Source organism: Podarcis muralis, chromosome 18 (assembly GCF_964188315.1).
Source record: "Podarcis muralis chromosome 18, rPodMur119.hap1.1, whole genome shotgun sequence".
NCBI lineage: Eukaryota > Metazoa > Chordata > Lepidosauria > Squamata > Lacertidae > Podarcis > Podarcis muralis.
The window spans coordinates 9,507,019-9,532,690 of NC_135672.1; the positions used below are offsets into that span (position 1 = coordinate 9,507,019).

General features: G+C 50.4%; 1 protein-coding gene across 2 annotated transcripts in view; it reads right to left on the bottom strand.

Annotated features, from left to right (window-relative positions):
• ELL (elongation factor for RNA polymerase II) overlaps window positions 1-25,454 on the bottom strand; it is a 53,562-nt gene extending 28,108 nt beyond the window's left edge. The window contains exon 1 of one of the 2 annotated variants that reach the window (XM_028713559.2): window positions 25,270-25,454. In XM_028713559.2, the coding sequence (XP_028569392.2) occupies window positions 25,270-25,401 (132 nt within the window). In that variant the 5' untranslated portion in view covers window positions 25,402-25,454. The remainder of the gene's footprint in view (window positions 1-25,269) is intronic. The other variant, XM_028713560.2, reaches the window with a different exon arrangement.
• Window positions 25,455-25,672: the final 218 nt, after the last annotated feature.

The window sequence follows — 25,672 nt, forward strand, 5'->3', positions numbered from 1 at the left end:
GCTCCCGTTGCTCGGTCCCTGCTCCTGCCAACCTAGCAGTTCGAAAGCACGTCAAAGTGCAAGTAGATAAATAGGTCCCACTCCGGCGGGAAGGTAAACGGCGTTTCCGTGCGCTGCTCTGGTTCGCCAGAAGCGGCTTAGTCCTGCTGGCCACATGACCCGGAAGCTGTACACCGGCTCCCTCGGCCAATAAAGCGAGATGAGCGCTGCAACCCCAGAGTTGGCCACGACTGTATGTAACGGTCAGGGGTCCCTTTACCTTTACTAGTTAAGCAAGAGAACCTTCCTCGTTGAGAGGAGGCTGGTGACACAAGATGTAGCTCTCAAAGAGTGCCTGCTTTTTATTATTTTTATAAATGAACTTCTTCCATCGTGGGATGAGTTCACGGAGGCCACAGCAGAACCCCCACCCACAGAGGGATATCTCCAAATACCAGCTGCTCAGCAGAGGTGAACTTCCCCTCCTGCCATCGCTTCTGCATCCGGCTGGCTGGGACGTTGGGCAGGGTGGAAAACTGGCCTGCGCCGGCCAGGAGCCGCACGCCGATTCTGAGGTTTCCCAGGCGCCGCCCGCAAACTTTCAAGGCTCTAGAAACTAGAAACGGCGACGCTATTATTAAGTGAAAACAAGAGATTCAGATGAACTCTCGGTACTGAACAAGATTGCTCTGCCCCCACTTCCTGTGCTCGTGCAGCTGCACAGCACCCTGGCAGGATAGCAACCTTCTGCAACGGCAGGGAAGATATAAAAAGGCAAAGGGACCCCTGACCATTAGGTCCAGTCGTGGCCGACTCTGGGGTTGCGGCGCTTTGAATGATGCTCAGAATATGCTTTCACTGGAGTTTGTAAAGCTGCTGGCAGGAGTTTCCTGCACCCAATCAGAAGCCGCGCTTTTGAATGTTTTGGAAGCTGAACGGACTTCCAGAACAGATTTTGTTCAACTTCCGAGGTACGACTGTATTCCCAAGGCTCAAGAAAACTTAACCCCTCACTTTGTCAGCCCACATAAATCCTTAGTCGTGAATCAATGATCCGTACATACAATCCATCTCTCCTGCTATTTTTCACGCACAAAAGACTGACTGGTTTTAACAAACACGAATTCCTCTCCACTAAGCGTTCCATTCCTGCCCAAAACATACAGTGTGTGTGTGTGTGTGTGTGTGTGTGTGTGAGAGAGAGAGAGAGAGAGAGAGAGATAAAAGGTAAAGGGACCCCTGACCATTAGGTCCAGTCATGACCGACTCTGGGGATGTGGCGCTCATCTCGCTTTATTGGCTTTATACAGCTTCCGGGTCATGTGGCCAGCAGGACTAAGCCGCTTCTGGCGAACCAGAGCAGCGCACAGAAACACCGTTTACCTTTCCGCCGGAGCGGTACCTATTGATCTACTTGCACTTTGACGTGCTTTCGAACGGCTAGTTTGGCAGGAGCTGGGACCGAGCGACGGGAGCTCACCCTGTAGTGGGGATTCGAACCGCTGACCTTCTGATTGTCAAGTCCTAGGCTCTGGGGTTTAACCCACAGCGCCACCTGGGTCCCAGGGAAGATATAGGGCAGCGCAAAATAAAACCGCAGGGTGGTAGTCATGGTTAGAGGGGAGAGGGCAGCTGCCTCCAAATCCCTCAAGGGCCGCCACGTGGGAGGTGGGGAAAAATCTGTTTTCTGCTGTTCTGGAAAGCAGGGCCTGAACCTGTCCATCGGCAGAGGCCACCTCGAAGGCCGGGTTCAATCCATGAAGAATGCAGGATTGAAGCACATACAACTGATGGGTGAGGGCTTCGACCTTGCTTGGTTGCTCTCTCTCCTACTGGCCAGCTTTGGGCGAGTGGACAGGAAGCTGGCCTGTGCGGACGCGGCAGCGGGGAGATAAAGATCTGGCCCATCCGGCCAACCCCCCCCCCCAAAAAAAGTGCCCCGATTGCGCAATTCAACCCACAATGTATTGTTTTGATCAGGGGTCGGCAAACCTTTTCAGCAGGGGGCCGGTCCACCGTTCCTCAGACCTTGTGGGGGGTTGGACTATATTGCGGGGCGGGCGGGGGGAATGAACAAATTCCTATGCCCCACAAGTAACCCAGAGATGCATTTTAAATGTTTAATAGGTTATTGTATTTTAATATTTCGTTGGAATCCGCCCAGAGTGGCTGGAGAAACCCAGCCAGATGGGCGGGGTATAAATAAATTATTTATTATTATTATTATTATTATTAATTATTATTATTATTAAAAGAACACATTCTACTCATGTAGAAACACCAGGCAGGCCCCACAAACAACCCATAGATGCATTTTAAATAAAAGGACACATTCTACTCATGTAAAAACACGCTGATTCCCGGACCGTTCACGGGCTGCATTTAGAAGGCGATTGGGCCGGATCCGGCCCCCGGGCCTTAGTTTGCCTACCCACAGTTTTGATGAATCAATACGCTCCCGCAAAGCACCCCTGGGTCGGGTTTTTAGGTTCCCCAGTCACTGTGAGCACACTTTCTGTGATAAGTGATAAGTCTGCTCCTTATCGCCATCACGGCCCGCTAATAAAAATCATTACTTTGCAAAAGCCAGAGATTAAGCGCCCGGCTTTGCATTGCCAGTGTCCTCTGCAGTGGCGTAGCGTGGGGGTGCAGGGGGGGCCGGCCGCACCGGGCGCAACATCTGGGGTTAGGGCAAATCCACGGGTTAGGGGGCGCAAATTACTTGCCTTGCCCCGGGTGCTGACAACCCATGCTACGCCACTGGTCCTCTGTCCCTCCAGTGCGAGTGTGTATTTGTGTGCACACACTCAAAGCTGTGCCATGCTTTTTTGCAACTGATAGAGAAAACACAGATATCGGGCAGCGGCAAAAATCAATTTCGGGTATGTGTGTGCCTCTCAGGGTGGGGACTGTTGGGCATTTTAATGCCCCCCGCCAACCTTATAGACTTCTTATTTCCTCTCCTCCCTCAGGAAAGGAATCTACTATCTCTCTCTCTCTCTCTCTCTCTCTCTCTCTCTCTCTCTCTCTTTGCCAACTTCCCCTTTTGCAGAGGGAAAAAGCCCCTGGCTTCCAACCAGGAGAGAATTTTTAAAATTAAAAAAAATCCCCCCGTTCTATTCTTATTCTGTCTTTTGGTTTCCAATAAGCAGACGCTTCCGGGGTCCCTGTATTCAGACTTATCTTTTTTTTAAAAAAAAAGACGCCTTTTTTTCAGCAAAGGTTTCGAAACAGAAAGTTGGCAGGAAGGAGGAAGGCAGATGAGAACCGAGAAGCTAAGCTACTGGGGGATCTGAAACACACAGTGGGAACTTGCCTTATGACAGGGTTGGTTGTGGCAAGTGGAGGCCTGGTGCCTCCAGGCATTCGGGCAGACAAGTTTGCAAAACTTTTTGCAGATAACGAAGTTTGGTTTCTCCCTCCGAAACAGCCCACACAGAACCTATTCCCGCAAATGAAGTGATTTTCTCTTCTGAACCAATAAGTATTTTTTGCTGACACTTTATTGCTGACTTCTTCTTTTTTTAATCCTTGATTTATTTTTTATGAGAGCGCAACTTGTAAGGTAAAGGTACCCCTGCCCGTACGGGCCAGTCTTGACAGACTCTGGGGTTGTGCGCCCATCTCACTTAAGAGGCCGGGGGCCAGCGCTGTCCGGAGACACTTCCAGGTCACGTGGCCAGCGTGACATCGCTGCTCTGGCGAGCCAGCGCAGCACACGGAAACGCCGTTTACCTTCCCGCCAGTAAGCGGTCCCTATTTATCTACTTGCACCCGGGGGTGCTTTCGAACTGCTAGGTTGGCAGGCGCTGGGACTGAGCAACGGGAGCGCACCCCACCGCGGGGATTCGAACCGCCGACCTTTCGATCGGCAAGACCTAGGCGCTGAGGCTTTTACCCACAGCGCCACCCGCGTCCCTGAGAGCGCAACTTACAGATACACAAACAGGCACATAAATAAGGGGCATGCATAAGAACACAGAAAGCTGCCTTTTACAGAGACAGACCCAGGGGTAGGCAACCTAAGCCCGCTTCTGGCGAAACCAGTGCAGCGCACGGAAACGCCGTTTACCTTCCCGCCGGAGCAGTACCTATTTATCTACTTGCGCTGGTGTGCTTTCGAACTGCTAGGTGGGCAGGAGCAGGGACTGAGCAACGGGAGCTCACCCCATTGCGGGGATTCGAACCGCCGACCTTTTCATTGGCAAGTCCAAGAGGCTCAGTGGTTTAGACTACAGTTTTTTAAAAAATCTGTTTTGTTTTCTTTTTCTTTCTTTTCTCTCGCCTTGCTTTTTATTGTCTTACGTACGCTCCTCTTTATCTCTTTCTTGTTTGGATTAGATTGGTTTTTATTGTATCTTTATGGTGAAAACTTTCAATAAAAATATTTTTGAAACAAATAATAATAATAATAATAATAAACTTCACTGCAAAAAGAAAAGGTACCTAGAAATTCTGCTGTGGCGACTGCAACCTAGGTTTCAGGTGCCGTTTGTTGATTAGCTAATATATCTGAGTTCATCATCATCATCATCATCATCATCATCATCATATATTATTTATACCCCGCCCATCTGGCTGGGTTTCCCCAGCCACTCTGGGCGGCTTCCAAGAAAACACTAAAATACAATAACCTATTAGACATTAAAAGCTTCCCTAAACAGGGCTGCCTTCAGATGTCTTCTAAAAGTTTGGTAGTTATTTTTCTCTTTGACATCTGGTGGGAGGGCGTTCCACAGGGCGGGGGCCACCACTGAGAAGGCCCTCTGCCTGCTTCCCTGTAACTTGGCTTCTCGCAGGGAGGGAACCGCCAGAAGGACCTCGGCGCTGGACCTCAGTGTCCGGGCAAAACAATGGAGGTCATCCCTACAAGGACCTTGCGAGGTAGATGAACCAACCAGCTGTCTCTCTCTCTCTCTCTCTGTTTTTCTGCCATACCTGAAGATTGCCACTGTAGACTGAATCTGGGACCATCTGCATGCAAAACAGCTGATCTACCGCATAACCCAAGGGAGGCTCGGAAACCGTTTTGTCTTGTGGACTAGCAACTTCCGCAGACTTATTTTTGATTGCATAGTGCCATAGGACGCCATGCTGGCAGGGGCACCCAACTGCCGTCGCCCCATCTAATGTCCCAACGGCTCTGCCAGCTCTAAAGGGCCTTGGGGGTTCTCTCTGCTTGGATTCCCCCCCGCCCCACCCCACGAGACACTCTGGTAGCCCTGGGAACAGACTGGAGCCTTTTCCCCCCATGACATCAGCGTACGGTTTTATCTCTCCGCCTAAGGCGGAACGACGGGGCGGTGCTTTTAAAAGGCTTCCCCTGCAGGGAGGTCGGTTTCCTATGGTTTCCACAACTCCCTCCTGCTCCCCCAAGAGAGACCCACTGCTGCAGGCGCAGAAAAGCTGGAGAGGTGAGCGGGGGGGGGGGGGGGGGGAGAGAACCAAGGCACCCTTCTCTGCCCCTCCTTGCAAAACGATTGCGCACTCCCCGGAAGGTTCTACGCCCCTGCGCTGAATTTACCCCCGTGAGGACTAGCGGCTTCTTCAAAATCTAAGGAGCCTGCAGAAATAACCTCTTTCCGTCCCTCCCAGCTGCCCCCACCGCAGCAAAACCAGCTGATGAGCTCCGGCAACCCGGCGCCCGGTTGGGAGTTGTAGTGCGAAACTTATGGAGGGCGGCAGGTTGCCGGAAACGGCTATATGTTAGGATACGGGCAGCATCCTATGCATTGGGCCCAGGATCTTAAGAACGTGGAAACAGACCCCCACCCCATCCCTTCCAGGAACTGGCCAGTGTTAGAAACTCAGATTTATAAGCTCGGCGCCAAATGGCTCATTGGATCAGGGTTACAGTCACCAAAACAGAACGCCCAGCTGCCATTTTTGGGCACGTCTCGTTTCCCAAATGATGGACTGGCTGTGGTTGATTCTCAGTTAAACGTCTGGCTAGTTCAGAGGACGGAAGTGAGAGCTGGACCATAAAGAAGGCTGACCGCCGAAGAATGGATGCTTTTGAATTCTGGTGCTGGAGGAGACTCTTGAGAGTCCCATGGACTGCAAGAAGATCAAACCTCTCCATTCTGAAGGAAATCAGCCCTGAGTGCTCACTGGAAGGACAGATCCTGAAGCTGAGGCTCCAATACTTTGGCCGCCTCATGAGAAGAGAAGACTCCCTAGAAAAGACCCTGATGTTGGGAAAGATGGAGGGCACAAGGAGAAGGGGACAACAGAGGACGAGATGGTGTGACAGTGTTCTCGAAGCTACCAGCATGAGTTTGACCAAACTGCGGGAGGCAGTGGAAGACAGGAGTGCCTGGCGTGCTCTGGTCCAGGGGGTCACAAAGAGTCGGACACGACTAAATGACTAAACAACAAACAGTTCAGAGGACAACCTTGAGCTAGGTCAAGAGCTTTGAGAGTGACCGTCTCGTTTTCCTTGTGGACTAGTAACTTGCGTGCTAGGGTTGTGAGGCGGAACAGGCCCTCTTCCCTCTCCCTGTGCGCTTCCGAGGAGCTGCTGATGCCACAAGGCAGAGAAGGAAGGAAGGAAGGAAGGAAGGAAGGAAGGAAGGAAGGAAGGAAGGAAAAGAGACAGTATCAGGAAGGAAAAAACGAGTCCTTACGAAGCTGGGAGAAGGCGCAGGTCTCTCCCTGCCTCCCGCCAGCTCTAATGAGAGAAGGAGAGATTCGAAACATCCAAGCGGTTTTGCGGGGTGTGTCAAAGGAAGAACCCAAAGGAAGGAAGGCTTGGCTGGGGTCAGAAGGCAAGCCGAGAGCTCACAGCTAATAGGCGCCGGGGTGGTAATTAGCTGGAGGGTGGTACCTCCCTATGCACACAGTGCTGGAAAAATAAGACCCAGGGAAACTGCTCTGAGAGCCTTTTGCCCTCGCCCAACCTGAAGATCCTGCCAGAATTACATACCGTATTTTTCGCTCTATAAGACGCACTTTTCCCCTCCTAGAAAGTAGGGGGAAATGTGTGTGCGTCTTATGGAGCGAATGCAAGTGGGAGGCTCTGCTCAGCGCTCCCTTTAAAGAGCCACGTGGAGCGTGTGTGCGGCTCTTGGGGGCTTTTCCCCGAGGAGGGAGAAGAACTGCCCGAGGAGGGAGAAGAACACGCTCCACACACTCTTTAAAGGGAGCGCGGCTCTTGGGGGAGCCTTCATGCCCCTGCCCAGAAGAAGCTGCGCGAGGCTATCCCATAAGCCAGGACAGCAAGAGGCTATCCCAGAAGCCAGATCCCTCTTGCTGTTCTGGCTTCGGGGATTCAGAATATTTTTTTTCTTGTTTTCCTCCTCCAAAAACTAGGTGAGTCCTATGGTCTGGTGCATCTTATAGAGCGAAAAATACACTATATAGTTTTATTAATTTCCAGGACCTAGCAATTGCAATAGAGAGAAAAATACAAAAGCAAAACTCCTCAACACTCCCCGGCGGATCAATCCAGTTAAGTTTGCCAAATGGACTACGCCGAAAAAGTCCAAAACTTACAGGAAGAACTAGAAACCAGGAAATATGAACTTTTAATAAAGAAAAGGGGAAGTATGCTACGTATTCGATAAAGCCCTGCAAACGACTAAATTCATTAGCAGCAGGACTGATTGGGGACTCGCAGCCAAAATCAAGCGATATTAAGGGATTTATTCATAGCTGGAATTAGAAAGGAGGTGTAGCGTGAAAATTGGAACGCAAGGAAGCACAGAAAGGGAGAGGGAAGGAAGTCAAAGGCGGTATTTGCTTTTTTTGAAAACTGGATGTTTGCAAAAGTGACAATTTTGGTAGCTTGCCAGTAAAGTTAGCAGGAAAGTGTTTTCACAAAAGGATAGCCCATTTCAACAAAACAGTCTATACATTGTTCGTATTATGCAATGGATATGATCTCTTTGATAATTTTCCTGATAACAGCGGGAGACCGTACATTCTGTTTCCAACGAGATACACAGAGGTCCCTTTCCGATTCGGAGCAGCTACTAAAATAAAATTAATTAGTTCTTTATAACGAAGGTCGGGTTGCCGTTCTTAAAAAATAGTTAACAATCCCAAACTTTGGTACGTTGTGCATGTTGACCCATAATAAAGGTTATTCCAGTGAGCACTCTCTGCCAGAAGGGCTTTATATGTTCACGTTTTATTGATTTATTGATTGATGGATTGAATGATTGATTGAATTTATATATGGCCCTATACCCCCAAGGCTTTCAGGGCAGTTCCACCACATGTGAAATAATGTACCTATAACTATTGCAGCCTCTGCAGAACAACAGTAGGATAGTTTTATCAACACAGCTACACCGTAATGGTGTCAAATGCCACCAGCGTAGTAACTTAAATATATTTCCCCGTATCCGAGTTGATACCAACAACCTAAGGCTCTGCGTGCAAAAGATGGCAATTCTCGAAACCACCCAGGCGCCCGTCCGGTTGCCAGAGATAGTTTAAGGAAGCAACAGCCCTGCCCGAACAAAAGCTTTTTAGACTGCTGGTTTTTAGAAGCCAGGGTGAAAGCCGAGTTCAAAACTCAACAGGCGCTTTTTGCACCCGGTGTCTCCAAAATCTGGAGGTGCATGCCTGGGAATCCTTAGACGTGTTTTCACACTCTCAAACCCCATCCTGTAGAATTCCATCCATTCTGTTTTCTCAGCACCATCAGAAAGAATTTCAGGAACCAAAAAGTCGTACTGGAAAATACGGCTTTCAAACAATCTGGTCCAAGAATGGCAACTAGGCCATTCCGTTTTGGCAACTCTTAACCCTGGTGGGACGTGGGCGGCGCTGTGGGTTAAACCACAGAGCCTAGGACTTGCCGATCAGAAGGTCGGCGGTTCGAATCCCCGCGACGGGGTGAGCTCCCGTTGCTCGGTCCCTGCTCCTGCCCACCTAGTAGTTCGAAAGCACATCAAAGTGCAAGTAGATAAATAGGTACCGCTCCTGCAGGAAGGTAAACGGCGTTTCCGTGCGCTGCTCTGGTTCGCCAGAAGCGGCTTAGTCCTGCTGGCCACATGACCCGGAAGCTGTACGCCAGCTCCCTCGGCCAGTAAAGCGAGATGAGCGTCACAACCCCAGAGTCGGTCACGACTGGACCTAATGGTCAGGGGTCCCTTTATCTTTACAAAGCCCTTAACAGCTTGGGACCAGTTTGCTTGCAAATATCGCCTTACCATAAACACCCTCTCAACTGCTCTGAGGTTCCGCATAATGTTCACTCCACAATGGTAATGAATACAGTGTGCATTTTAGTGTGGCGAAGCCCGCACTCTTTTCAGTACCTGCCAAAAATCATTTTTGTTTAAGCAAGCCTGCCCTGACATGCAGAATTCAGGTGTTGGGTTTAATCTGCTCTTACATTTATGGCTTATTTTATCTTTCAAGTGTTTTTAAAGAGTTGTTTCTGCACATCGCTTCATTGTTTTGTTCTCTCTGTGAACTGCCCTGAGCTTTTCTTCCCCCGTTCTCTCTTTACAACCAAGCGGTGCATACATTTTTATAAAACGTGGGCATACGTATATAGTAAACCGTGCGTCTGAATACAAAACGCACGCTTTCCGGCTGCAGGACTGGGCTGCAAGGAGGGTTTTATACTAACTCTCTCTGCGTGGCACCTTAAACCTAGGCTGCAGTCACCACAATGGAATGTCTGTTCGCCAGGGGGTTGGAATAGATGACCCATGGGGTCCCATTCCAATGCTACGATCTCATCGCTCAACTGCGGCTCGCTCTTACAGCAATTCACTCGTCCCAGTGTGCAAGAAGGGAAAAACACACAGTGGAAATGGAAATAGATCAGAAGGTCGGCGGTTCGAATCCCCGCAATGACGGGGTGAGCTCCCCTTGCTCGGTCCCTGCTCCTGCCCACCTAGCAGTTCGAAAGCACGTCAAAGTGCAAGTAGATAAATAGGTACCACTCTGGCGGGAAGGTAAATGGCATTTCCATGCGCTGCTCAGGTTCGCCAGAAGCGGCTTAGTCCTGCTGGCCACATGACCCGGAAGCTGTACGCCGGCTCCCTCGGCCAGTAAAGCGAGATGAGCGCCGCAACCCCAGAGTTGGCCACGACTGGACCTAATGGTCAGGGGTCACTTTACCTTTACCTTATATACCTGAGTTTCTAACACTGTACCCAAGGAAGTTTGCTCATTTACGGCATTTATAGTCTTGTCGTTTACTGCGTCTATATGCCACCTTCCCCGGCCCCGGGCAGCTCAAGGGGACGTACAAAGTTCCCGCCCTGCCCATTTTATCCGCGCAACAACCCTGCGAGGGAGACTAGGCCGAGAGTTTTGCAAGTGTCCCAAGATCACCCAGCGAGTGGCAATTCGAACCCTGGCCTCTCCCAAGTTCCAGTCCGAGACTCTAAACCACTGCGTCACATGAAGTCCTGACCAAAATATGAGAACAACTGGATCCCATCCAATCCCAGTTCTTTGGTTCTGTTCCTTTGCCCTTTGCACACCCCATAATGGCGCTGGGTTCGTGATATGCGGTGGTTTTTAAAACCCCAAGGCAGGAAGGGGACACCCCCCCCTCCACCGCCAAAAACGCGAGGGCCTGTGTGATAGGAATTATATGGTCTTAGATATATGGTTAGTGATGTATGGAAGTGAGAGCTGGACCATAAAGAAGGCTGATCGCCGAAGAATTGATGCTTTTGAATTCTGGTGCTGGAGGAGACTCTGGAGAGTCCCATGGACTGCAAGAAGATCAAACCTCTCCATTCTGAAGGAAATCAGCCCTGAGTGCTCACTGGAAGGACAGATCGTGAAGTTGAGGCTCCAATACTTTGGCCCCCTCATGAGAAGAGAACACTCCCTGGAAAAGACCCTGATGTTGGGAAAGATGGAGGGCACAAGGAGAAGGGGACGACAGAGGATGAGATGGTTGGATAGTGTTATCGAAGCTACAAACATGAGCCTGACCAAACTGCGGGAGGCGGTGGAAGACAGGAGTGCCTGGCGTGCTTTGGTCCGTGGGGTCACGAAGAGTCGGACACGACTAAACGACTAAACAACAACAGATATATGGTAATGTTCATAACTGCACATACATAGATCAACACAGGAAGACCAACCTGGAACCATTTTGATTCCTAAACTGACCAAATGTTTTCTCTGCAAGGTCAAACTGGAAAAGTCTCCCCATTGTCTCTTTCCTCACAAATCCTGTCTTAAAGAGGACACATTTAAGATATGAATAAGGTGTGAGCCTGTGACCTGGCCCAGGAACTAAGTATTTTACCACTACAAAAGAATGGCCAGGCTCCCCGGGAAATCCAATCAAGTAACTTGCCAGACAGGAGATAAACTGTGACAGGAGAAAAACAACATTTAAATTTCTGTGATGTAGGTGGGATGTATCTGAGGGGTGGTCTTAGGATACACCCCTTCTGTGATGTATGTGTAATGTTTCTGGGGGTGGTCTTGATCGAGAGGATGGGAATTTCAAAAGTCTTTATAAGCCCTTGCACAGCATTTTTGTGGGTCCTTCTCCTCCTCTCCTGCGTGTGGGGAGTGAGGACCCTGTTGCAACAGATCAATAAAGATCAAGCTTACTAGCTGCTTTGCTTCTCAATATTCTCTGGTTGGCCTCTGTTATTCTCTCCTACCAATAGGGAACCTATGTAAGGACTCTATATGGGCTCTTGGATACCCCATAAGGGAAAAGGGCATATTTTATGTACAACACCTGCAATACACACTGCCGGCCTTCAGGCTTGCAAAAGTCTCCGGGAAAGCTGGGAAACCAGAAACCCACTTCCTTGCTCAACTTTCTCTCTCCCCCCCCCCCACCTCTCCCTGTTTGTTATTACAAGACTCAGCTGTGAAAGCCAGGTTGTTATTGCAGGATTTGCACAGACAGAGTTGCAGCCCAGCGCTTCGGGCTAATTCCGAGAAAGAGACTGCGAAAGAACGGAGGCGGGGGACACACACACACACACACACACACACACGCATACATACACAAAGCACAAACCTACACAGGGCAAGAGCCCCCAAACTCAACAACTGCCCAATCAGGGTGGATATAAATCAATGACTTTTTTTTAAAAAAATCAGATTTTAAAAATTTTTAATCGTTTTATTTTATTTTAATCGGATTTTTAAAAATACAGTGGTACTTCGGGTTACGTACGCTTCAGGTTACAGACTCCACTAACCCAGAAATAGTGCTTCAGGTTAAGAACTTTGCTTCGGGATCAGAACAGAAATCGTGCTCCGGCGGCGCGGTGGCAGGCCCCATTAGTTAAAGTGGTGCTTCAGGTTAAGAACAGTTTCAGGTTAAGTACGGACCTCTGGAACGAATTAAGTACTTAACCCGAGGTACCAGTGTAAAATGCTTTTGGAGGGAAAATCTTTCTAAAGATAGTTTTCAATTTAAGTTACATCACAGTCCAGGCTTCCTCAACCTCGGCCCTCCAGATGTTTTGAGACTACAATTCCCATCATCCCCGACCACTGGTCCTGCTAGCTAGGGATCATGGGAGTTGTAGGCCAAAAACATCTGGAGGGACGAGGTTGAGGAAGCCTTATAGTCCAAAGCATGGGTAGGCAAACTAAGGCACGGGGGCTGGATCTGGCCCAATCGCCTTCTAAATCTGGCCCACAGACGGTCTGGGAATCAGCGTGTTTTACACGAGAAGAATGTGTGCTTTCATTTAAAATCCACCTCTGGGTTATTTGTGGGGCCTGCCTGGTGTTTTGACATGAGTAGAATGTGTGCTTTTATTTAAAATGCATCTCTGGGTTATTTGTGGGGCATAGGAATTCGTTCATTATTATTTTTTCCAAAATATAGCCCGGCCCCCCACAAGGTCTGAGGGACAGTGGACTGGCCCCCTGCTGAAAAAGTTTGATGACCCCTGCTCCAAAGGCTATCATCAGGAAATAAGGATTTAAGTTTTTCATGTGTGCTAAAACTCAGTCTAAGTTTGGTTTTTTTAAAATCGTTTAACCACATCAGCTAGCAAACATGGTATACATATATGCTATAATGTTACCGTTTCAGTTAAATAAGTTGTTCAAATTGTTACTAAGGTAATGGTTATTTTTCTCCTGCCTATAAAGCACAGCAGAAAGGTTGTCCAAACATAAACAGTTAACTTACTAAACCTCACAATCATTTCACAATTTTCTGTCTATGTATTTCTAAGGGTATAAACAAATCAGTAATTTTTTATATAACTGTAAAAACTACTCTGAAAATTTGCTGTTCCGAAAATGAAACCTCCATCTGGTTGTAAATATTAAGATTACACCAGCAAGAATGAGTCTTTCCGTAAAAAAAGAGAGATTTAAATCGAGTCTTACTGAGTAGTGATTTAAATTGATTTTATTTAAATCAAATCCACCCTGTGATCAATGCAAAAAAAAAAAAAAAAAGAAAGAAAGAAAGGAAAGGAAAGGAAAGGAAAAAGGAGGAAGATCTGGACAGGCTATATATATCCCTTATAAAAAGCATGGAGGGCTTAATTACAGGTGAAACGCGAAAAATTAGAATATCGTGAGATAGTTCCTTGATTTCTGTAATTCAACTTAAAAGGTGAAACTAATATATGAGATCGACTCGTGACATGCAAAGCGAGATATGTCAAGCCTTGATTTGTGATAATCATGGCGTACAGCTGGTGAAAACCCCAAATTAACCATCTCAGAAAATTAGAATATTCAAGCAAATCAGCAAAACAAGGATTGCAAAGCGAGCAAGATTGGACCTCTAAGAAGTAGAAGCACGTCTCGCTTTGCGTGTCACGAGTCGATCTCATATATTAGTTTCACCATTCAAGTTGAATTCCTGAAATCAAGGAACTTTTCCACGATATTCTAATTTTTCGAGTTTCACCTGTATGACCAAGCAACACATTTTTTGTGTGTTGCATGCGATTCCATAGGAGCGAGCTTTTTTGGTTTTCCTATGAGGCAGGTGCCTAGTCCAACAATAAAAGGTTCTCGAGAGATGCTTCCCAGGACAGGTTGAAACTTTACCTGGGCACTTTAAGCCGCTCCATTGGTCCTGCTGAGGTGTGCTGCGTGCATGCAAGGCAGTGAGGGGCAATGGTTAGAGTGCTGGACCCCAGGAGAGGCCAGGGTGTGACCTAATTGGGGATTCAGCCTCTGACTGTGTGTACACAAAGCGCGCCTGGCTAATTTCAAACACGGGCAAAGTCACCCATGTCAGGGGCCATCGCCGCAACATCAACGCCCCTAGTGCAACAGGGTGTCAGAAGTGGATTAAGAGTTTTGCTAAAAGGTAAAGGGACCCCTGACCGTTAGGTCCAGTCGTGACCGACTCTGGGGTTGCGGTGCTCATCTCGCTTTACTGGCCGAGGGAGCCGGCGTACAGCTTCCGGGTCATGTGGCCAGCAGGACTAAGCCGCTTCTGGCGAACCAGAGCAGCGCACGGAAACGCCGTTTACCTTCCCGCTGGAGCGGTACCTATTTATCTACTTGCACTGGCGTGCTTTCAAACTGCTAGGTTGGCAGGAGCAGGGACCGAGAAACGGGAGCTCACCCCGTCATTGCGGGGATTCGAACCGCCGACCTTCTGATTGGCAAGTCCTAGGCTCTGTGGTTTAACCCACAGCGCCACCCGCTTCCCTTCAAGGGTTTTGCTACAGAGACCATATAACACCGGTCTTGAAAGACCTACATTGGCTCCCAGTACGTTTCCGAGCACAATTCAAAGTGTTGGTGCTGACCTTTAAAGCCCTAAACGGCCTCGGTCCAGTATACCTGAAGGAGCGTCTCCACCCCCATCGTTCTACCCGGACACTGAGGTCCAGCACCGAGGGCCTTCTGGCGGTTCCCTCACTGCGAGAAGCCAAGTTACAGGGAACCAGGCAGAGGGCCTTCTCGGTAGTGGCGCCCTCCCTGTGGAACGCCCTCCCACCAGATGTCAAAGAGAACAACAACTACCAGACTTTTAGAAGACATCTGAAGGCAGCCCTGTTTAGGGAAGCTTTTAATGTTTGATGTATCACAGTATTTTAATATTCTTTTGGAAGCCGCCCAGAGTGGCTGGGGAAACCCAGCCAGATGGGCGGGGTATAAATAATAAATTATTATTATTATTATTATTATTACAGGGCTGCAAAACACAACCGGCGGGACAAACGCAGCTGACAGAACCACTTTCCAGGAAACCCTTAAAAGTCGAGCCTTCTCACTGCTCCCCAAAATAAGATTTAAGTAGCTTACAACCCAACTGCCAACCGACCCACCCAAATTATCCGCATCTTTCGCTTACCTCTCTTCCCAACCACCACCTGCAATGTGTGCTCAGGGAGAGGAAGGGAGAGATAACACAACAGCCTTCTGATTTGCTGCTGAATCCCATAGCAACTATATTTGTTTCAGAGGTAAATTTCACAGGCAATAATTCTAAAGAGCTTCGGGGAGAAAGGCTCAGGTTCCGACTGGGTTGGAGGGGCTCTTTTACGGCTAAGGAGGGAGGCTCAGCGTTCCTGGAACGCAAGATTCAACCTTCCCTTCTAGTAAGACTTAGTGTTCATATTCTGGCCCCCCAACTCCACTCCGACTGCTGGAATACACAAATACAGGCCACTGGTCTGTCCAGGCCTCACATCCTGGTCTCACAGTGGCCAACCAGATCTCCCAATAGGAAACCCGCAATCAGAATTCGAATACAAGGTCAGTCTCCCCTCCCGCGGCTTCCAGCGACTGGTATTCAGAAGCACTGCTGCCAGAGTTTGAAACTCAAAGATATATCATCATCAGTCTTTATTATGGTCCAGAGACCCAACAAATCATTACAAAGCAATACACAATCCATGCAGCCTACCTCCAGGTTAAACAAGCATTTTGTTCAGAATATAGGGATCACTGGTTCTTGCAACCACCGATAAAAACTTTGCCACTGCTAATGTTCTAGCGTTTGTCCGGTCTTCCAATAGGAACCTGACATAGTGAGCCTCTGATTTTCCCGGGAAAGGTACCAGCAAGGGTAATATCAGTTCAGCCCTGGCTTGCTCATATTTTGCACAGTGCAACAAAATATGTTTTGTGGAATCGATGTCTTGAGCACATGAGCAAAGTCTGTCCTGGTAGGGAACTCCTCTCAACCTGCCATCCAACACTGCAGAAGGAAAGACGTTTAGTCTGGCTTTGGTGAAAAGCCTTCGATAGTTTGGTACTGTCAGGTTTAAAATGTAAGGTGTTAACTTAAAGACATGCCCAAAGATATATAAGCTAGGTGCCCAATGGCTCCTGAGAGCCAGGTTTCCGTCACCAAAGCAAAATATCGTTTTTGGGGCAAGATGGCTGTAAAGCCTTTTTTTTTTTTCCAAATGACGGACTGACCATGACTGCTTATCAGTTAAATATAGGGTTAGTTTTACAGGTCAACACCAGCACTTTGAATCGGGCTAAGAAATGAACCGGCAGCCCAGGATCGGTGCAATGTGCTCAAACCATCTTGCAGCCCGGCGAGTGCCACAGCCGCTGAATTCTGCACCGGCTGAAGTTTCCAAACCGTCTTCAGAGGCAGCCCTACGTAGAACGCATTGCAGCAATCTAACCTTGAGGTTACCAGAGCATAGACAACAGTAGTTAGGCTATCCCTGTTCAGATACGGGCATAGCAGCTGGGCCATTAGGTCCTGTCGTGGCCGACTCTGGGGTTGCGGCGCTCATCTCGCTTTATTGGCTGAGGGAGCCGACGTACAGCTTCCGGGTCATGTGGCCAGCAGGACTAAGCCGCTTCTGGCGAACCAGAGCAGCGCACAGAACTGCCGTTTACCTTCCTGCCGGAGTGGTACCTATTTATCTACTTGCACTTTGACGTGCTTTCGAACTGCTAGGTTGGCAGGAGCAGGGACCGAGCAACGGGAGCTCACCCCGTCATTGCGGGGATTCAAACCGCCGACCTTCTGATTGGCAAGTCCTAGACTCTGTGGTTTAACCCACAGCGCCACCCGCATCCCTTATGCACACATATGAATTTCATGCACACATCCTTATTACCTCCCAACAGCGCTGGAAGGTGTCGGAAACCAACTGGAGGTGAAAACTGGTCACAGTTCCAGTTACCTTGCACCTGCTCACCTATGGCAACATAGCAATCGCCGGGCGAAGAGAAGGAAGAGTTGTGTCACTCTTCAGCTGACGGTGAGTAGTAATTAACTAAGAGGTGTGGGGGAGGGTGCGAGCAGGAAGTGGTTTTTTCCTTCTTCTTTTACTGTGGACTAGTAACTTAACGCGGGTGGTGCTGTAAGTTAAACCACAGAGCCTAGGGCTTGCCGATCAGAAGGTCGGCGGTTCGAATCCTCGCAACGGGGTGAGCTCCCGTTGCTCTGTCCCTGCTCCTGCCAGCCTAGCAGTTCGAAAGCACCTCAAAGTGCAAGTAGATAAATAGGTACCACTCCGGCGGGAAGGTAAACGGTGTTTCCGTGCGCTGCTCTGGTTTGCCAGAAGCGGCTTAGTCCTGCTGGCCACATGACCCGGGAGCTGTACGCCGGCTCCCTCGGCCAGTAAAGCAAGATGAGCGCCGCAACCCCAGAATCGGCCACGACTGGACCTAATGGTCAGGGGTCCCTTTACCTTTACCTAGTAAGAGGAGCAGATTTGCAAAGCAGGACAAGAGATATGGGTTTTTGCTTGTTTGTTTTTAAAAAACACTGGGGGGGCCACCTGCTTCGCACGCAGAGAGCGCCTGGTTCAATCCTGGCAGTGACCATGGAAAAATACGAGACGGCAATTTGCACCTGAGAGAGCTGTCAGAGGAGCCGCCAGGGGCCTGACCTCATATTCCTGCACTGGAAGAACTAAATGACCCTGGCAGTCACTTCCAACACAACAATTCCATGACTCCGGTGAGGAAAATGCTCCAGAGAAATTCACTGGATGTCCCTGAGTTCTAGCGTTAGGACAGAGGGAGGGAAATAATCTCGACTCATTTTCTTTATGCCATGCCTTATTTTATATGCTCCCATCTTTCAGTTTTCTCTAAACTGGAAATAAAAAAACAACCCACAGATGTTGTAGCTTGTAAGTCTGCTCCATCCCCTTGGTGGGTTATTATTATTTAGTGAGTTTACATCCTGCCCTATACCTGCAGGTCCCAGGGACGTTCACAGGACCGCCTTTCCCTGAACCCGGCTCGAACCCAGGAGCTTCTGCACACAGAAAGACTGCTGAGCTGTGGCTTAGGGCCCTCGTATCTACAGGACCGCCTCTCCTGGTCTGCCCCGCAGAGGAGGTCCATGAATAACCATAATTTAGAGGTCCCGGTCCCTAAGGAAGTCAGACTATCCTCCACCAGGGCCAGGGCCTTTTCAGTGATGGCTCCGACCTGGTGGAATGCTCTGTCCCATGAGACCAGGGCCCTTCAGGATTTAACCTCCTTCCGTCGGGCCTGTAAGACAGAGCTATTCTGCCTGGCCTTTAATTTGAATCCCGCCTGATCTTTTATTTCCCTTCCCCTCCCCTTTTATGAAGATCACCCGCTCTGAGACCCCACAGCTAATTCTCCCCCGGCCTCCTCGCTGGCCCAAGTAGGACCAATTCAGCCAGCTAGCCCAGGGGATTATCTAAATGATTTCTGATTTTTATTGTTATTCACGTTTTTATATTGTCTTTTATGCCGCTTTTATAATTGTTTTAAATTTGTTGTTAGCCGCCCTGAGCCCGGTTTTTGAACTGGGAAGGGCGGGGTATAAATAAAAATATATTATTATTATTAATATGAGCTGTGCTCTTTCTTTCTCTCTCCCAAAGTAAGATCAGGTGCCGGGATTTCCTAACCGGATCACCTCTCCACCCAGCTGCTAGTCATCCTGCGATGGCCATCCCCAGGAAATGAGGCCCCAGCTGGGTGTATGTGGGCCAACTCACTTTGGAGTGTCACAACCAACCCAGATGCTGTGGCTGTGACAGCGGGCCTTGGGTTGCAACAGGCTTTTTGGAGTGAGAGTGTGTGGCCGACTGGCGAGGGTGCTGCGCTCAGGATCTGTGGGAGACCAGGGTTCGAGTCCCCGCACTCGGCCAGGGTAGCTCCCTGGCCACTCGCTCTTGGCCTGCCCTGCCTCGCAGGCTTGTTGTTAGCCAGATGCCAGGCGCGTTTTGCAACGGGTCCGATTGAGACCGCATGTTCATATAAGAGCTCGGCTGCTGGATCCGACCCAAAGGAGGCCTGTCTAAGCCCAGCCTCCTGTCCTCGCAGTGCTCCAAAGGCAAACCCTCAAGTAGGAGGTGGCAGCAGTAGCTTTCTCCCGGTGTTAGAAATTAGCCGGGCGCCAAGGCGCGTTTTGCGACCGGCGCAGGTCCAGTTGCGACTACGACGGGGATCTCTGGGTGCCAAGGTTGGCGGCTGACATCTCCATCAAGCTGGCCCCTCCAGCTTTCTTAAGCAAGTCAGCAGAAGAGCTTATTTGTTGCCCTGATCTCCCACCGTTTTCTCCATGGTTCAGCCCCCTCCTCAATTCATCCCTGCAAGGACCCTATGAGGCAGATCAAGAGGTTGTGACCAACTCCAAGGTCGCCCAGTGAGCTTCATGGTGGGAGTGTGGATTTCCAATAGAGCCTCCATGGACAGAGCCAGTCTACCTTGGTGGCGAACAAGAGCAGGAGAAGGCTGCTGCTCTTGAATCCTGCGGGTGGGCTTCCCATTGCGGGTATCGCAGTGGGCCACTGCGAAGACAGGAAGGGTGCTGGGCTAGACTCCTCAAACCCGACTCCTCAAACTCCAGCAGCAAGGGTGTGGATTCGAGACCCTGCAAAATCTGTGTGATACTGGGCCAGAGGTTTGAGAGGTTATAAAGTCCCTTCCAGCGTTAGAAACTCAGAAAAAATCTAGGTTACGGTTGCTACCACAGAACATCTGTTTGCCAGGGGGTTGGGTTAAAATAATAAATGCCGTTTTTGAGCTATTTTAGCCGATTTTCTCCCAGACACTACTTCCGGCTACAGTATTCCGGGTATGTCCAGGGAACTCCGGCAACCCTATTTTGCAACAATTCACTAGCAAGAAGGAGAAACACACACAGTGGAAATGGTAAAGGTAAAGGTACCCCTGCCCGTACGGGCCAGTCTTGTCAGACTCTAGGGTTGTGCGCCCATCTCACTCAAGAGGCCGGGGGCCAACGCTGTCCGGAGACACTTCCTGGTCACGTGGCCAGCGTGACATCGCTGCTCTAGCAAGCCAGAGCCGCACACGAAAACGCCATTTACCTTCCCGCCAGTAAGCGGTCCCTATTTATCTACTTGCACCCGAGGGTGCTTTCGAACTGCTAGGTTGGCAGGTGCTGGGACCGAACAACGGGAGCGCACCCCGCCGCGGGGATTCGAACCGCCGACCTTTCGATCGGCAAGCCCTAGGCACTGAGGCTTTTACCTACAGCGCCACCCGCGTCCCATCAGTGGAAATGGAAATGGCACTAAAAATGGACTAAGGAAGAGGTTTTTAAACTGTGCTCGCCACGCGGTTGCAAACGGACCCCTCGCCAGTAGCAAAGCGCGCCTGGCTACTGGCTAATTTCTAACGCTGGACACCGGGGTTGCTGATTCCTAAGCAACGATTTGGCTCCACCCAGGGGGCCTCAAAACAGACTGAGAACAGCAGAACGACCCCATTTCCTTGGTGTTTTCGATGCATCCCACCGAAAAATAAACCGCATGGGCAAGCAAGTCATGTTCCGGGGTTGCAGAGGAAAGCAGCCTTCTGCAACCTCGCTCTGCCGTCTCTTGCAGCTGATAAACACTCATTAGCAAGCAATTGCTGTAACGAAGAAGCAGCAGCAGCAGCCATGCCATCCAGTGTGTAATTAGCACAAACCCTCCTCCTGCCCTCGGCTGAGGCCCTCGCCGTGTAACCAACACCCTACGTTAAAAATAGAGTCCGGGACGCAGTCCCAATTTGCCCTCACCGGAGGCTGAGGTTGCCAACGACAAACAGGTTTGCCTCTCCTGGTTCCTGCCGGCCCAACTCGGAGGGAGGGAAGGCAAGCAGGCAGGCAGCCTATGGATCGGGCAGGGGGAAATGTGCCCTTTAAAAAGGAAAAAAAACGAACCAGAATATTAGATTTTTCAGGAGTCCCTGCTGAGCGGAAACTTTTTATTTCTCGCTGAAAAAACTTGAGTCCGTCTTAAGAGGCCAGGGAGTGTTTCAAAACATTCGCACAGTTGCCGAGCCGCCACAAGAGCACATCCGGAGGATTGTTTGGCAACCCTCCAGGAAACCCAGGCTTGGGATCTCCCTCACCAGGTCGCCCAACAAGCCAGACTCGCCCCATCCTTCGCCCCACGACGCAAGCTCTCCCTCCTGCGCCTTTGAAGTCAATTCAGGGGTGGCGCCCCAGAATGAGCACAAACACTCAGACTCAAGCAGCTGGGTGCCAAGGGTTTTCGCCAGGGGGAAAGGGACTGGCTGCCCCCGCCGCCCTGAGAAAGCAAGCCCCGAACAGGCCTCAAACTGTCGCACAGCTTGGGGATAGGGGCTGGGGGTCAAAAAGGCAGGATGCAAGCTTCTGGGCTACACAGGACTCTCAGGCTGGAGGTGGGAAGGAGAGATTAGGTGGGTGGTGAGCTGGTTCTGTAACTGATGCCGAATATCGACTTCCTCTCTCTCCAAAACTCCAGATTTTTGGGGCAGGGGGAGAGAGAGGGGCTGGAAAATAGGGGGCAAGAACCTGCTGGCTGTGTTGGGCTATCCAGCCTAAGAGTCCTGTGTGACACGGAGGCCGGCAATGCAACACAGCTAAGGACACAAAGCTCTAAGCTTCCCCCTAAGCATGGGGCACCCGCCCCATTCCCCGGGCCCCTCATTTCCCAAGCCTAGCCCCACGTGTCAAAGAAAGCGGGGTGCCCCCCCCCCCGTTTAGCAGGAAGACTGATGGGTCCAGCGAGCACGCACCCTGATTTTCCTGCCACCGGGAAATGGGTCTCTTCGCGCGGGTTACTCAAATGGATGCCGCAATTGGTGGCGAACGATGGATTAAAAGTCAAGAGCTCTGGGGTTTGGGAAAAACCACTTATTTCTTAAAGCTGTTGGAGGGGTCAGTCGTTACAAAACAGCCCCCAAAGACTCTCCCCTTTCCAATTTGACCCACCCTTTGATTGACATGGCATTATTGGCGGGGGGGGGGGAGGCGGGGTTTGAGCACTGGGTTTTTTTGGGAGGGGGGGCATTAAGCCTCCTTGAAACTCCCCTCCCCACATATAAGGGACTCTCCATACATTCAAGGGCCCTGTCTTTACTGCGAACTCCACTCAGCTGTTCATTATTATTATTATTATTATTATTAGGGGGGTTATTGATTTTAAACCTCCACCTTGGTCTTTCCACTACAGTACGTACTAATGGGAATGGGATTCTCTCGTTCACAAGGCAGACTTTTTTTGGGTGGGGGGCGGCGGTTTCGGGAGGAAGAGCTATAGAACTCTGTGGAGGTTACTTTGTCCATCTTCCCCCATCCCAATATCTGTCAATATCTCACTGAGCTTTTTCAGGCGAGAACAGAGAACTCCTTGTATACCGAGACTTCGCCAAAGTCAGGCCCATAACTCACCACCCAAACTGGTACATATATTTAAAGTGGGAGGGGGGGAGGTATACCCAGTCTATGGGCTCACCCTCCCAATTTTCTGCTGGGACATTTGGGGGGGGGCGGTTTGTAAATCTACCTTTCCACATCATGCTCTAATAATACACAGCTCCCTTATGAAAATGGGGAGGGGGATTCCCTTCTTTTTCCAGGTCCCCATTTTTTTTTGGGGGGGGGGGGAAATCTTTAGAGACAGGTGCTTAGTGGGGGGGGGACAGTTCTGTCTCTGTTTCCTTAGTCCTATAACAGTCACATCTCCCCCCCCCCCAAAACCAAGTCACCTCCATTCATAATTTTAAAAACATGGATCTGTTTGTATCCAGGCCTCTGTGTTTGGGGGGGGGGGGGGAGCTTCTCACAATAGTAGCCTATTTTTTATTTTTAGGAGGGGGAGTTCTGTCTTTCCTCATTTCACCACACCCCAAGGACACACCTTCTCCTCCCCCCTCCCCAAACTCTCCTCCATCAACTTCCTCCTTTTCCAGGTTACTTTTTCCGGAGGTGGGGGGGGGGGGTAGGGAGAAGAAGAAGAAATCACACTACAAAATGGCCCTTTTGCGGAAGGGGAGAAAAAGGGACCCCCAGTTCATCCAACAACCCCCCCACAATTATGGAAGGGAGGGGGTGTTCCACGCTTATTCAGACTAATTTTGGAAGAGCCGACAGAGAGAGGGGGACAAAATCCACTTCTCAGACTCACCATTTGGGGGGGGGTGTAGATCTGTCTCCCCAATCCTGTAACCACCCCCTCCAACCCAGCCCTAAATATATTTGAAGGGGGGGTCCATCTCATTCAGTGTAGGGGATCTTGTCCCTTCCCTAACAATACGGGGGACCCCCCTTTCTTTTCCTCATTATAGTTCTCTCCTCTTTTACACCCCTTTATTATAAGAAAAGGGGCACTTATTGACGGGGGGGGTCCCTCTTCCCTCCTTTTCCCATACTAATAAGGGACTCAGTCCTCTCTTGCCTGTTCATAAGGGGGGGGGCTGTCTCATTTTCCTTCCTCCATTATAAGGGGGGTGTCTCCATAGGTGATAAGAGAGATCCCTCCCTCCGTAAATATATAGGGGTGTCCGTCCCCAAGCCCTTCTCTAAGGTGGGGAGAGTTCTCCTTCCCTCCCCCCCCCATTACAATGCCCCCCACTCTACTGATAAGGGGGGGCTCCTTTCCTCTCCCCTACATTAAGGAGGGGGAAAGCAACTCTCCAGTGATGAATTGAGGGGGTACCCTCCTCCCTCCCTTAATGGGGGTCCCCCACTATACATGAAGCGGGGGTCCTGCTTTCCTATTAATGAGGAGTGTGTGTGGAGGGGGGGTCCCCCTTTTCAATGAGGGGGAAGGCTACTCTCTACTGACGAAATGGGGCCCCCCTTCCCTTCCCTCTATACATGATGTGGGGGGTCCTACTCTCCTATCAATGAGGAGTGTGTGTGGAGGGGGGTCCCCATTTCCTCTCCCCCAATTATGATGAGGAAGGGGACTCTATTAAAAAGGGGGGTCCTGCTTTTTTAAAAAAGGAGGTACTCCTATCTAGTGACGAAGTCGGGGTCCCCCTTTCCTTCCCTACCTTAACAGGGGTCCCCCACTATACATGAGGTAGGGGTCCCGCTTCCCTCTCCCCCAAATTATAATGAGGAAGGTCTATTAAAAAGGGGGATCCTTTTTTGTAAAAAAGGAGGTGCTCCTCTCTAGTGACGAAGTGGGGGTCCCCCACTACACATGAGGTAGGGGTCCTCCTCTCATAGTAAAGAGGAGTGTGTGTGGAGGGGGGGTCCTGCTTCCCTTTCCCCCAGTTATGACGAGGAAGGGGACTCTGTCTATTTAAAAAAGGGGTCCTCTTTTTTAAAAAAGGAGGCGCTCCCCATATTAATGAATGCCTCTTTTTAAAAAGGGGGTGCTCCCCATATTAATGAGGGGGTGGCCTTTTCCTCCCCCGTCCATTATAATGATACAAGGAGAGGGAGAGTGTGTGGTGGTGGGGGGGACTCTATTTAAAAAGGGGGGTCCTCTGGTTTTTTTAAAAAGGGGTGCTCCCCATATTAATGAATGCCTCTTTTTAAAAAGGGGGTGCTCCCCACATTAAGGAGGGGGGTGGCCTTTCCCTCCCCCGTCCATTATAATGACACGAGGAGAGGGAGAGTGTGTGGTGTGGGGGGGACTCTATTTAAAAAGGGGGGTCCTCTGTTTTTTTTAAAAAAGGGGTGCTCCCCATATTAATGAGGGGGGTGGCCTTTTCCTCCCCTGTCCATTATAATGACACGAGGAGAGGGAGAGTGGGGGGGGCTCTATTTAAAAAGGGGGGTCCTCAGTTTTTTAAAAAAGGGGGTGCTCCCCATATTAATGAGGGGGGTGGCCTTTTCCTTCCCCTGTCCAGTATAATGACACGAGGAGAGGGAGTGTGTGTGGTGGGGGGTCCTCTTTTTAAAAAGGGGGTGCTCCCCATATTAATGAGGGGGGTGGCCTTTTCCTCCCCCGTCCATTATAATGACAGGAGGAGAGGGAAAGTGGGGGGACTCTATTTAAAGAGGGGGGGTCCTCAGTTTTTTAAAAAAGGGGGTGCTCCCCATATTAATGAGGGGGGTGGCCTTTTCCTCCCCCGTCCACGCGAGGAGAGGGAATGTGTGTGGTGGTGGTGGGGGTCCCCTCCAAGACCAATTTATATGGGGGGGTCGTGCCTCCCCTCCCCCCCACAGAAACCCCGCCCCCTCCCGTCCCCCCCCCCACCGCGACCACCCACCTTGCGCCCCTGGTAGGCCTCGAAGGCGCGCAGGGCCGAGTCGGTGAGCTTGACGTGGAAGACGGAGACGCGGGTGCCGCGGCCGAGCCGCCCGCACGACAGCGCGTAGCCCCCCTCCGCCAGCGCCGCCATCTTGGGAACCTCCGCCGAGGGAGGAGGAGGCGGCGGCGGCGGCGGAGGAGGCACAGGCGCCCGGCCACGCCCCCTCATGCCTAGATTATGCGGCGCCACGCCTTCCACGCCCTCCCCCTGACCCTCGCGAGGAGAACCTCCGACGCTCGCTCCGCCCCGCCCCCCGTGGCGTCATCGCGCAGCCGCGAAGCACGCCGGGAAATGTAGTCTGGGTCCCCCCCAGCTGTTCTTCCCCTCTCTCTCTCTCTATCCCACGCTGGGTTAAACTAAG